Source organism: Lutra lutra, chromosome 8 (genome assembly GCF_902655055.1).
Source record: "Lutra lutra chromosome 8, mLutLut1.2, whole genome shotgun sequence".
Lineage (NCBI taxonomy): Eukaryota > Metazoa > Chordata > Mammalia > Carnivora > Mustelidae > Lutra > Lutra lutra.
Window position 1 is genome coordinate 101,540,096 of NC_062285.1, and position 14,313 is coordinate 101,554,408.

The window sequence follows — 14,313 nt, forward strand, 5'->3', positions numbered from 1 at the left end:
TCACCCAGTCTGTAGTATTTGTTAAGGCAGCCCAGGTGAACTAATACAGTACTTTATAACTCTACTTTTATCCTCTTTTCCTAGTATCAAGATTTATGAAAGAGATAACCCTCTAGCTTCTACTCCTGATACATCTGTCACCTGGGCATGTAAAGTACAAATAAGAGCAAATTTATAAATTATTATGTGATGAATTCATTTAACATAAAGTTTTTATTGTGTCTTTTGGCCAGTAAAGATTTTGATATTTTCTATTTGAGATTTATACCTCATGTAATTGTTTATACTCTTCTATACACAAAAGCTTTGTTTCAATATTAGATACATACACACAGGTACATATTCGAAAGAAAAAGAATCTACATTGCTCGAAAGTATGCTCTAAAAATGGCCAGCAGAACCTGAGTAAGATGTAGTTTCCTATAAAAATCAGGGCCTCCTGGGGTGCCTGGATGGCTCAGTTGGTTAAGCCTCAATTCTTGATTTAGGCTCAGGTCATGATCTCAGGGCTGTGGATCAAGCGTGTATTGGGCTCCAAGCCTGTTTGAGATTCTCTCTCCTTCTCCCTCTGCCCCTTCCCTCACTCACACATGCCCAAGCATGCATCTCCTTCTCTCTCTCTCTCTAAAATAAATAAGTGAATCTTAAGAAAAAAAAAAAAAATCAGGGCTCCTATTTTTAATTCCAATTTAATAGTCATTTTAACCTTCATTTGAACAGCTAGCTAATATGCATATTGTAAAAACCAGAAAAACATCCCTTAGTCATACTCCTAAGATAACATGTATTGAGCCTTGACACTAGAACAGCCACAATGCTAAGAATTTTACAAGTTTAGTCCTTATGCCAACTCTATGAGACAAGAAACTAAGGCTCAGAGACATTTAATAATAGATAATCATATAACTAGTCATTTTTGGAGCCAGAAATCTATGGAACCAGTTATGTGTGGAACACAGTAATGTGTGAACCAAAATTTGATTTCAGAGTTTATTTTCCTTTTAAAATCTGTTCCTAAAACAAGGGGAAGTGTAGCTCAGAGGTTAGAGCACTGGTCTTGTAAAGTCTGTTCCTAAAACATATGCATAAATTATTTTGCTTTATGCTGGTAGATTTGTATATGTATGTGTTTGCCTGTATTTTACTAATTCCAAATATATTACAGGTGAAGGGATTTAAAACATGTTCAATAGTAATCAATAAAGTTGTAAAATAATGAACCCAACACTCTACTAAAAGTAACTATTTCAGGGGTGCTTGCATGGCTCAGCAGTTAAGCATCTGCCTTCTGCTCAGGTCATGATCCTGGAGTCCTGTGATGGAGTCCAGCACCAGGTTCCCGGCTCAGCAGGAAATCTGCTCCTCCCTCTGCCCAACCCCCCCACCCCCGGCCCCCTGCTTGTGTACCCCTGCCCATGTGCATGCCCTCTCTCTTAAATAAATTACAAAAATTTTTAAAAACTTAAAAAAGTAACTATTTCAAAGATTATTTAACAAAATTACCTTTCGAACAAACGATTTCCTGTATTCGTTCATTTCACCAATAATGGCACGTTTGAATTCTCCATAATCAACCTTGCCACTGTCATTGCCATTCAGAATTTGCCATGCAGACTCAAAATCCTGGACATATTCACAGAGACCACTGTTTCACCTTTTAGTTATATACGACCACAACAAAACTCATCTTAATACTATTTTGTTACTACTTTTGTAGCCCCAGGCAAAGAAGCAGATTTAACAAGACAATTCCAAAAAGTTACATATAAAACCAAACAAAGGCACTAAGAACACCATTTAAAGGAACTCTGTGGTGGACAGTTCTGTAAAATTCAAGGTCATTTAGGAGAGTCAGTGTCACAAATTCTTATTTTAAGTTTGATTCCTTTGAATACAAAAATGCTCACCACTTACTTGAATTTGAACTTTCAATTATTTTTAATGTATTATATATGTGACAATTAAAAATTCACTTCAGGTTCTACAGTGCTTCCAACTGGCATTAGGGCGACTAGTGGTATTTCTGCTAGTCGTCATGTTTGAAAGTGCAAAAGATCTAAATGGCTCCAATATTATCCCACAATTCACACTGAAAGGTGTTATTTTGAGTAAATCCTTATGCCAGTTTGCTGATTTTACCATTGCCACTTACTTCTTTGCAAATGCACAATTTAATAGAATGTTCTAGTCACAGATTTCCTAATAACAACAACAAAAAAATACAGATGGGGTTTTCTTAAACTCAGGTAAATAGATGTATTTTCAAAGTTTCAGTCAAGTTGTTAGCTTTAAACAAGTTTGTAAATAAGATATCTAGCAAGGTGAATGACAAACAATGGGACTCAAAAAAGTTCTACTTCCTCCTGCTTTTTTCAATTAAAATTCTAATAAGAAAAACTCAATCTTAAGATGCCCTGCTTCCCCCAATTTTCAATAACCCCTAATTTGTCTGTCATAATGCCTAGCACATGACTAACTTTAAGTGTCTGTAAAATGCGCTCTTAAATTTGAAAATGAGCCTGACCTTTAAAATCTTACATAATACAGATAAAAGATGAATTCGCATGCCCAACTCATGGAATACTAGAATTAAAAGATACTGCTTGAAGCTTAAAAGAAATAATTTTCAAAAATGGAATAATTTACCAAAACGGGCAAGAAATTTATGTAAGTCTTTCTAAGATATGGTACAGACTGGAAAATTATAATTCAGTTGAAAAAAACAGAGCTTAAATGTATTGATAGTATCTCTAATAAATTAAGCTACTTAGGGTGCATATCAATTTTTTAAATTTCAAATCAAAGAGAATGACCATGCCTTCCCCAAACTACTTCCACAATTAGACCCAGATTGGTGATTCTGGAGTCCTTATTTCTGCTTATCATTTCATGGGCAGTCTCTAGTGATATTACAGGGGCAAAAGCAGGGAATATTATTTTTAAAATGGGTAAAAGGGAAGCTTACTCGTATTTTCATAATATATGTTCTCCCTATGTTTGAAGTCTTATATAATTATTTTAGTTTCTATTTCTGACTCCAGGGACAAAAATTCAGCAAATCAACCAAGAAAAGAAGTACTGGTTGATGCAGAAAGAATAAAAGACTGACCTAGATTATCTGGGCACTAACTCTAACTCAGTTATTAATTACCTGTGTGACTGTGGAAAAGACACCAAGGCTTCTAATTTTCTATTGCTGTTTTTACTATATTATTATTATTATTATTATTATTAAGAGGAAGAAATGAAGTTAGAGGATCTCTAATATGTATCACTAAGTGGGCCACAAGGTTAAACTTGGTAAAAAACACAAAGGACAGGCATGTGACAACAATGATAAACAACATCACACTGGCACAGAATTTTAGTTGAAAAGGCCTATTCCCCTGTAATTTTCTCATCTGAGTTTCAAAGTAACTCTGACCACAGATATTATCTGTAGATTGCCCAGGCAGAGCCTGTCAATCAGAAAAGTTTAAAAAGACCTATGCAAGATCACACAGCTGAAGTGGTAAGTCCAGAACTTGAATCTATATCTCCTAAGTTCAATTCCCAGTGTTCCTTCCACAAGTACACTACATCCTGTGACAAGACTATTTGAAGCAAGAGAAAACAATGCAAGAGAATCTCTGATCTGAAACCCTCGAGGTAGACATGTTTCAAATTTACTTTTAGAATGAAACCCAAACTTCTTAGCATAGCATGCAAAGGCTTTAAGATAATGGACCCCACCAGGCTTATTTCTCTCCACTCTTCTCTTTTCCTTCCTTCCATACGTCTGTCCATGTAAACTATGCTGTTTCTTCAGCACTTGCCATAAGCAAGGTTCCATTGGAGGTGTTAGACACAGCAGGAAACCAGAAGCACCTTGGTCCCCGTCCCGATGGATCTAACACTCTACTTGCCAGCAGAGCCAGAAAATACTTGTGAAGTGGTATGAAGAAAATAATATGATACATGGTACAGAGAGGACCAAGGATCAGATAGGCACTGCTTTAGACAGAAGTGTCAGTATAGTGCTCCCCATAGAGAAAGCCTAAATGATGAAAAATCCAACCCTGCAAAGGTCTAGTGAAAGATTGCTCACTGTACAGGGAACAGGATGTATAAAAGCTCTGGTTGCTCTTTGGGGAGCAGGGGGTTGGTTTTGGCCTTTTGCAATTCTTAGAACAGGCTACACGCCCCCTCCTCCTCTTCATGCCTTTGCATGTGCTTCCCCTTTGTATGAAATATTCATTGTCTGACCCACGTTCTTCCTCCCCTTTTGCCTGTTTAACTCCTCCTCATCCTTCAGAACTCAGCTCAGTTATGCCCTTCTCCAGGAATCCTATGATCTTCTCTCTTCTTCCCCATAACCTGGCCTGGAATTAATCCCATGTGTTCTGTAAGCATTCTCTATTTAACACATATAGTCTTTCATAATCCTTCATCTCTCTTTTCTTCTGATTATGAAGACCTTGAGAGTCTAGAGTATGCACTCTCAGAGCTTAGAACAATGCCTACTTATTAGGTTCTATTAAATATATGAAGGAAGAATGAATAGTGAGATTAAAATTAACAAGACTTGTCACCTGATGACTAACGCTGATTATGAAGCATAAAGAAAGAGACACATGGGGGCACCTGCGTTGGTTAAGCATCCAACTCTTGATTTGGGCTCAGGTTCACGATCTCAGGGGTTCAGCACCCTGTGCGGAATCTGCTTGAGATTCTCTCTCTCCCTCTGCCCGTTCCCCCCACTATTAAATAAATAAATAAATAAATAAATAAATAGAATCTTTTTTTTTTAAAAAAGACACACCTGAACTACTAAAATCCCATTAGAAGAGTAAATAATACCATTTAAGAATACTATGTCATTCATCACAGTACCTACATTTTCAGACACTTCTAAGTGAAATACTTGGAGAGTTTGCTTAAAATCTGCCTTATCTAAAAGTCCAGTTCCTTCTTTGTCCAATTGTTGAAGATATTTTGCCAATCCAGTCAAAATACGAACACCTCTTTTGTGTAGCTGTTCTTTTAGTGCATCTATTTAGGAAGAAGAGAAACGGAAACCAGTGTTTTCTATATACAAATGTATTGGTTCTCTGGTAGAAAAATTAAAGTTGATGTAAGTGGTATAAGGGATGTGAATATGCAACTAGATGGTATGTAGGACTGACAAAAGACCTTGAAAAATAGAATGCTTTAAGTAAAGAGTGTTACATACAAAATCGCATGTAAATATACTAGAACTATAGCACCACCGTGTGGTGAAAGTGTTACATAGAAAAATAAGGGATCACTTCATCAGCATGAAAATAATCTACATGTTACAAATAAAATCTTAGTTTTTACTTTCCAGACTTCCTCTTCATCTAATGATCTCACATCTTTAATCTCTTTCCTCTTTGCTATAATTACAAAATTGATGCCAGGCAAGTCACTCAAAAATAACGAGTTCAAAATTTCTAAAATATCTGAAATCTTCAAATTGTATCTTACATATTGAACAGCATCAAAGCTTTGCAGTGCTATCTTATACTTACACACTTAAAGCAGGCCTTTTTTTTTTTGGAATTTTTAGTTATATTCTCAAGCTTCTAGCATTCTCTTTGAAGGTCAGTAATTACACTTAACACAATTTATGCCATTTTTACTTAAGAAAATATAGTTAACTCTACTAAAGCAGTTATTAAATATAATAAAGAACAAATGTCAACAGTGGACTCAACAGTGACAAACATTGGGCTGACCATGAAAAAACAGAGAAAATGATTCACTAACAATGACATCAAGAATATTGGAAGAGGGGCACCTGGGTGGCTCAGTGGGTTAAGCCGCTGCCTTCGGCTCAGGTCATGATCTCAGGGTCCTGGGATCGAGTCCCATATCGGGCTCTCTGCTCAGCAGGGAGCCTGCTTCCCCACCCCTCTCTCTCTCTCTGCCTGCCTCTCTGTCTACTTGTGATCTCTCTGTCAAATAAATAAATAAAATCTTAAAAAAAAAAAAAAAAAAAAAAGAATATTGGAAGAGTTCAAACCCCAATCCCAGACAACTTTTAAATCTGTTTCTAGCCTTTTTACTCTCATATCATTTTTTTTAAAGATTTTATTTATTTATTTGACAGAGAGAGATCACAAGTAGACGGAGAGGCAGGCAGAGAGAGGGAGGGAGGGAAGCAGGCTTCTTGCTGAGCAGAGAGCCCGATATGGGACTCGATCCCAGGACCCTGAGATCATGACCCGAGCCGAAGGCAGCGGCTTAACCCACTGAGCCACCCAGGCGCCCCTCTCATATCATTTTTAAATGAAAAATCAGGATTTATCAAACTTTACAAATGATAGGTTGATTTCTATGATTGTTTGTTTAATGTATCCCTCCCTCTTGGCCATGAGAGTCATCAAAGGAACTGTCTGTCTGGGCCTACTATCTATCCTTTAGTGGTTATAAGACTGGACTCTAGAAACAAAAATCTGTAACACATATTCGTATCCAAATCCTGTGTGTATATCATTTATTACCACAATAACTCTGGAAAGTTAATAAAATAGGTTATCCCCATTATAAAGATGAAAAAGAAGTGCAAGAGATTTACACAAAGTCTATGAAATGGCAGAATCCAAACATCAACCTGGCTCCCAGGCTAGCATTTTTCTCTTTTAAAAGAGGTTGCCATAAATCACTTTGGGACATCATCTTATGCATAAGACAAATATTATATTACAAAATCACTTACATTTTATTCATTTCATGAAGAAAACGCATACTATCTAGTACTTTCTAAAATTCTTAAATTCATAAGTCATATAATACTAGTTAAACAAGATCACTAAAGTGGAAAACATCCTAAAACTATTTTCATTTTTTTTCAAATCCACCTGCTTTATAAAAGTATTTTTAGGGGCGCCTGGGTGGCTCAGCGGGTTAAAGCCTCTGCCTTCGGCTCAGGTCATGATCCCAGGGTCCTGGGATCGAGCCCCACATCGGGCTCTCTGCTCAGCAGGGAGCCTGCTTCCTCTCTCTCTCTCTGCCTGCCTCTCTGCCTACTTGTAATCTCTGTCAAATAAATAAATAAAATCTTTAAAAAAAAAAAAAAGGTATTTTTAAATGTGTAAATTCATAAAAGAAGCAAATAAGAAATATAAATCAGTGGAGCACCTGCGTGGCTCATTCGTTAGGCGTCTGACTTAGGCTCATGACAGGATCCCCGAGTCCTGGGATGGAGCCCCAAGCCCCGCATGGGAATCCCTGCTCGGCAGGAAGCCTGTTTCTCCCTCTCCCACTTCCCCCTGCTAGTGTTCCCTCTCTCACTGTGTCTCTGTCTGTCAAACAAATAAATAAAATCTTTAAAAAAGTAAAGAAAAGAAATATAAATCAAGTTCCTTTGTTGTAAAACTGAGAAATGTTTGGAAAATACTGCTTTACTGCTTGCAAAGAAAATTGTTGAAAATGAAAACTACTTGAGACAATAGTAATGATACATACCTTGAACAGCCTTTAAAATAAGCCTATCGTTAGGTTCTTGACTGGTTAAATTATCCTCAGGCTCCACAGAATCAGTTCTGTAATTGATATGTTCACAGTGATAAAAATGTATTCTTTTGCAATCTTGAGCACGGAAACTCTAAGCTCTTCCCTATTCTGGACTCAAAGAAACTCTCAGAGTTGGAAGAGTGCTTAGAGATTCCCCAAGTCCCAGCTTCGCTGCTATAATTTCCAGAAAAATTAAATATACTAAATCAAGAGCTAATATCTTTAAACCTTCCAAGAACTACCTTTAAACATTACATTCATTTTGTAGCTATTTCAATGTTCTTTTAGAATGATTAAAACTATAAAATTTAAAAGCAGTTTTAACTGTGAAAGTACAAAATATAAAAATGTTATTTTAAAAAGACAGAAAAAAAAAACTGCATTCATTTGAGCACTACGGTAAATGACAAAGAAACAGATATCCTGGGGCGCCTGGGTGGCTCAGTGGGTTAAAGCCTCTGCCTTCGGCTCATGTCATGATCTCAGGGTCCTGGGATCGAGCCCCGAATCGGGCTCTCTGCTCAAGCGGGGAGCCTGCTTCCTCCTCTCTCTCTCTGCCTGCCTCTCTGCCTACTTGTGATCTCTGTCTGTCAAATAAATAAATAAATAAATAAATAAATCTTAAAAAAAAAAAAAGAAACAGACATCCTTTAGCCAATTTATGGGATGTGGCCTCTAATATAGTACACCAATTATTGTCATTTTGAAATGCATACAGCACCAAGAAACACTCAGCAAGAACAGCATATATACACATATATTCTGTGATTTAAAAATATATATATTTTATTGATTATATGTGATTATATATGGTTACATTTTACTTACATAATTCATATATAACTATGAATATACATAAAATATATATTATTTATATATAAGGCTGTGATTTCTATGAATCAAAGCATTTGTAAATGAATTTGAATTTTTTTGAATCACAGAATATATATATTATAAAATACATACAAATAATATATATTGCAACTGATAATGTTCATACATATTATATATAATAAAATATATATAAATTAAATATGTTTTATAATATAGGTATTCATTTAAAAGCCTTTTTTGGGGGGGAACCTGGGTGGCTCAGTTGATAAAGCATCTAACTCTCAAATTCGGCACAGATCATGATCTCAGGGTCCTGAGATCAAGCTCCACATTGGGCTCCAGACTGGTGGGTGAGGAACCTGCTTAAGATTCTCTCTCCCTCTTCCTTTGACCCTCTCTTCCCCACCCCTAGCTTGTTCTCTCTCTCTAAAAAATATAAATTAATAAAAATTTAAAAATAAAAGCACTTTTGATTCATAGCATTATTTTTTCATTATGCATATCATCAATCAAGGAATACTATAATCATGTGAGACCCAAGACATTTTTTAGTGCAAAAAAAAAAAAAAGGCATTACACTAAAATGTGGGAAATGTTTTAAGATTATACTATAGCTTACCTTTAAAATTGACTGCTTTGGTGGCATTTGGTAAAATAAAGGTGTTTAGCACAGACAAATTAATAACCTTTAACATAGATGGAACACTTTTGATCTTTATTTAACTATTCCTACACATAAGATGTATTTGAGTACAATATAGAACATGAACTAGACAAATATAGCTATGCTTTGTTTTTCAAAAACATAAAGCTTAACTAAAGTCAAAATGTTTTAGGATAGAATATCATCTTACAATAATAAAAAATAGTGTTTTCACTTACTTTCAAAATGACAAATGCATATTTGACTTACTTGAGAGAATCCAAAGCTATCTGATCAATATTAGTGATCCGAAGTATAAGTAATGTGTTTTCTTTTATGCTCTCTGGAAGACTGGAATGATCAGAACTCAAAAATGTCAAGTTTGCACCCTAAAGAAATTAACAGATGAATTCTTTAAACTAGAAAGTATATGAAGATTCTGGGGGCACCTGGGTGGCTCAGTGGTTAAGCCTCTGCCTTCAGCTCAGGTCATGATCTCAGGGTCCTGGGATTGAGTCCCACATCGGGCTCTCTGCTCTGCAGGAAGCCTGCTTCCTCCTCTCTCTCTCTCTCTCTCTCTGCTTGCCTCTCTGCCCACTTGTGATCTCTCTCTGTCAAATAAATAAAATCTTAAAAAAAAAATTCGATTCTGATTATATTTGATATGGTATACTTTTATACTGATTAAAAAAAGTATATTTAGAGAATATTTAGAAACTGCACAGGCTTCAGCTAATAATATTGAAAAATAAAGGAAGTAATTTCCCAATCAATCTCTCAATTAGAATGATCTTAAATTTAATAATTGATGTGGAAAAAAAAATAAGAACTCCAATTTTTTATGAGTCAGAGGAAGAAAAGACAAATTATTTTAATTGAAATTATGACATCCCTGGGGCACCTGGGTGGCTCAGTCAGTTAATTGTCCGCCTTCGGCTCAGGTCATGATCCCAGGGTCCTGGGGTCGAGCCCTGCATGAGGCTCCCTGCTCAGTGGGAAGCCTGCTTCTCCTTCTCCCTCTGCCTGTTCATGCTCTCTCTTGCTCACTCTCTCTCTCAAATAAATAAAATCTTGGGGGAAAAAAGGGGAAAAGAAATCATGACACCTCTAAGTTCAGAAATAGAACTCCTGATTCACAGAAAGATGCACAGCAAATTGATAACCTAATAGATTCATCACCCTCTTACACTTGGTCTTTTCACAACAACCATCACATAAATGTAAAACTAACTATAACCTAGTTGGAACAGCAAGGTTTTGGTGAAAACATTCCTATCAAAAAATCCCTAGTCCAAAGTTAGAAAGATACTATTTTAATTTCTGAGTTGCTCAAATAAGTACGGTCAAATAGGGACAAACACAAACTCTAAATAAGGGGCTGAATTACCTCTCTTGAAAATAAGGGGAGAGATTTCTTTCTCTTTTCCTGGAGCATTTACTTTAAAAAATTGTAATAACAGTACTCTCTCCATTCTTTAAAATGTGTGTCAATTCTCTTGAAATGATTACATTATGTGATTAAGGAGACTATGTGAGAGGTGTAGCAGGGTAATGCCTGTGAACATATGTACGTGTGCACTGCCGAGTGTGTTAGGTGCATCGAAGAGCTCTGAGTCGGTCCAACGCAACAGGTGCACGCTTGGGAGTGAACCTGTGGGTGCACTTTTACGCATGAGCGTCTGCGGGCTCATGCGCATGTGTAGAGGAGTATTATCTTAATAGCTAGCACTAAAATTTCTTGCAGGGAGTATCAGAGAAACACCGTGGTGGGGCATACAGAAGTGAAAAGAGAAGTTCCAGAATAACAGCTGGAAGGCAGACAAGAACTGCCTTCACCTCCACAAAAAAGAAAAATAAGCCAAGTATTTCTGCATAAAGAAATGGAAGATTGTGGGAAGAACAAGAGATGGGAGGTGTCAGAAAATAGGAGAGGAGGACCTATACCACAGGAAATGTTTAAGGGACATATTTTTAAAAATAAGAATGTCTAATAATAAATTATAAGCTGCTTACTCTGCTGCAGTATAAACCTCCCTCTATATTCCCTTCAAAATGTCTTCCACACAAAGGCTCATATGTATAGTGTTGGGGGGGGTCCCTCCCTTCTTCTTCCCTATTTTTCTTCCTTCATCCTTCCATTCCATTCTCTATCCCTCCTCCCCTCACCCCTCCACCTCATTCTTTCTTGGAAATCATAAAAGGAAGCAGAGTTCTACACCGGGTTCAAGTAACATAGAACAGGTTAGTAAAAATAAGTCATAAACTGTATTAAAATTTTCGAGCAGCAGTTCAGAGCTAGAGGTAACTTTGACATTGGGATGGACACTAAACATTCTGTATACAGGTATGTGCAATGGGATTTGGAGCTGATTTTCTCTAGCTCTCAAGAGGCAGGCCAGAGTGACATGTCTGGTATACTTAATCCAAGTTTAAGATGTAAAGTTCTTCCTCACCCCCAACTCCTCATGTAACCAGTCACAACATATCTTGATTCTCCCTCCTGAAGACTTTATTTATTTTTTTTAAGATTTTATTTATTATTTATTTGACAGACAGAGATCACAAGTAGGCAGAGAAGCAGGCAGAGAGAGAGGAAGGAAAGCAGGCTCGATCACAAGACCCTGGGATCATGACCTGAGCTGAAGGCAAAGGCTCTAACCCACTGAGCCACCCAGGCACCCCACTCCTGAAGACTTTAAAATTTTTTTCTAATTAGCTTCATAGCCACAGCCACTTGCCTAATTTAGGTTGCTATAACCTCCTTCCTAATTAATAGAATTATATCCAATCTGGTTCTTTCTTTTAGTCTTCAATCCACTCCCCATCTTGTAACCAGAGAGATCTTTCTTTCTAAATCACAAACCTGATAATGTCAGCTCCCTCAATCCATCCACCTCTCATCTTTCAATAACTCCCCAATACATTTTATTTTTTTTTTAAGATTTTATTTATTTATTTGACAGAGAAAAGTCACAAGTAGGCAGAGAGGCAGGCAGAGAGAGAGGAGGAAGCAGGCTCCCTGCTGAGCAGAAAGCCCGATGCGGGGCTCGAACCCAGGACCTGGGATCATGACCTGAGCCGAAGGCAGCGGCTTAACCCACTGAGCCACCCAGGCGCCCCTCCCCAATACATTTTAGATGACTCTTTAATATAAGGCTACTCTTAATAAGCTCTGACTCATCTCTTTTTTTTTTTAAGATTTTATTTATTCATCAGAGAGAGAGAGAGCACAGGCAGGGGGATGGGCAGAGGCAGAGGGAGAAGCAGGCTCCCTGCTGAGCAGGAAACCCCATATGGAACTCGATCCCAGGACTGTGGAATCATGACCTGAGCAGAAGCAGACATTTAACCAACTGAGCCACCCAGGCGTCCGAACTCTGACTCATTTCTTGCCAACTCTGACCTTGAACTAAAGTTCGGCCAGACTGAACGACTTCCAACTAAGTCTCCAACTAAGTCTAAGTCTTCAACTAAGCCGAGCTCTTCCACATTTCTGTTCTTTCAGTGAGCTGTCTCCTCCCTCTGGAAGCCTTTTCCTATTCTCTCCTGTCTACCTATCCCAGTCTACCTAACGCCTTTTCTAGATCAGTATTAGGTGGCACTGTCTCCAGGAAGCTTTCTTCAACCCAACAAAACTGAATCATTGCCCCTCTGGCCTGGCCCTCCTATTTGACTATATTTCCCATTGGACGGTAAGCTCCCTCTAAGTAGGGAATTGATTTAACTTATTCACTGTTCTATCTCCAATACTTGGCCTATGAGTAGATATTTGTTACATGGATGGTCACTGTGGATAGTGCTAAATTTTATTCATGAGATAATGTGAATATAATAATTTAAGAGCACTACACAAATTGTAATATTACCTATGATCAACCTCTTCGAGGGTATCCTTGTTCTACACCACAAGTCAGGAGTTGTGTGAGGTGCGGAAAGTACAAGGCGGAGACACTAACTATCAGATATGTGACAGCTCCAGAGGTCAAGTATCCCTCCATATAGAGAAGAACATGCATTTACAGGAGATAAGCCTGCATGATGTGGACCATTCTCCCAGGACTATTGAAATAGCCAATTACCCAGTGGTACGGCCTTGTCAGGCCTTCAAAAGTACCAAGAGACAAGCCCTCCCAAACTTATACTGAAGAATTGTGAGGGAGGGGTAGAGTTTTGCAAGGAATTAATGTGATATGCTTACATTCAGACCACTGAAATCTGGACCTGGGAGGCAGAACCTCCTGGGGAAAGATCAACCATTAGCCCTGCTCTATAAGGAGTAGAGATAATAAATTGAAAACTAGAAACCCTGTTCTTTCTAACCCCCAAAACCATCCCACAAAATTCAGCATCTGGCATTAAAACATTTGCATACATATACACTTCACTTACAATATAAAAATCGCCAAGTTGGTATTGTTTTCCTTTTCTTCGTCCACACTGATGACTATAAATGTTTTTTTGAATAAAAGGAAGCACACTTGTTCTAGAAGTTAAATGACAAAAATGTGAAGTTATTCAGCTTCTTCAGAAGTAATCATCTTGAGAGTTGTAACAATGTTTTAGGGCATACCTATTTTTCCCAAATTGCCGATATTCATAAATTGTTAGGGACTGGTCATGAGCAAAAAAGAAACCAACCAACTCTCTGCAGGCATCATGTCCATTTCTAGAAAAACAGAGTAATATTAAAGATTTTCAAATAAGGGTAATTTTCAAATTAAATAATAAACCAGCATTGTGTATGTCAAAGAACAGCACAACTCCCTTTGATATGTGGCAATGAGCAGGGGTTATGGGAAGCTACAGGGAAACATGGCATGGCTTGCTGAAGTGTCAGTTTAAGTAAGATCTGGATGGAGAAAAAGGCTTTGCCTTACAGTGAAAGGATACAGATATATTACAATAGATTAATGTTTTGACATAGACTTTTAAGATAGAGTGAAAGACCTTTAAAAATGCTGACCTTGTAAAAAGCCACTGAAGGATAGATACTTATCTTTGTCAAAGAAAGTTTAAAATCACTGAACAAACTTGATAACTTTTAAAAACATACATCACCTTTAATATACATAAAGAACATCAGTTATTGTGTATGACTGGAAGTTTGTAACACAGAAATAACAGATTTGAGAATCATCTTCTCACTGTCCTGCACCTATTAATAATCTACTATTAATTTAAGCCCTTAAAAGAAAATCAAAGAAAGCACCTTACATACAGGTTAATTTTTAAATCCTTTACCATCCTCTAGTAAGTACCACATATCTTTAAAAAAGTCATTTCTAAGTTTCTTTTTGAAAGCCATTTTAAAATCACTT

At 37.2% G+C, this 14,313-nt stretch overlaps 1 protein-coding gene across 11 annotated transcripts in view; it reads right to left on the reverse strand.

Moving 5' to 3' along the window:
- CAPS2 (calcyphosine 2) overlaps positions 1–14,313 on the reverse strand; it is a 48,641-nt gene that overhangs the window by 7,682 nt on the left and 26,646 nt on the right. For all 11 annotated transcript variants that reach the window (XM_047742917.1, XM_047742924.1, XM_047742919.1 and 8 more), the window contains 6 exons: positions 13,566–13,661; positions 13,385–13,478; positions 9,266–9,384; positions 7,471–7,547; positions 4,877–5,031; positions 1,504–1,623 (listed from right to left, as the gene is read on the reverse strand). In XM_047742917.1, the coding sequence (XP_047598873.1) occupies positions 1,504–1,623; positions 4,877–5,031; positions 7,471–7,547; positions 9,266–9,384; positions 13,385–13,478; positions 13,566–13,661 (661 nt within the window). The remainder of the gene's footprint in view (positions 1–1,503; positions 1,624–4,876; positions 5,032–7,470; positions 7,548–9,265; positions 9,385–13,384; positions 13,479–13,565; positions 13,662–14,313) is intronic.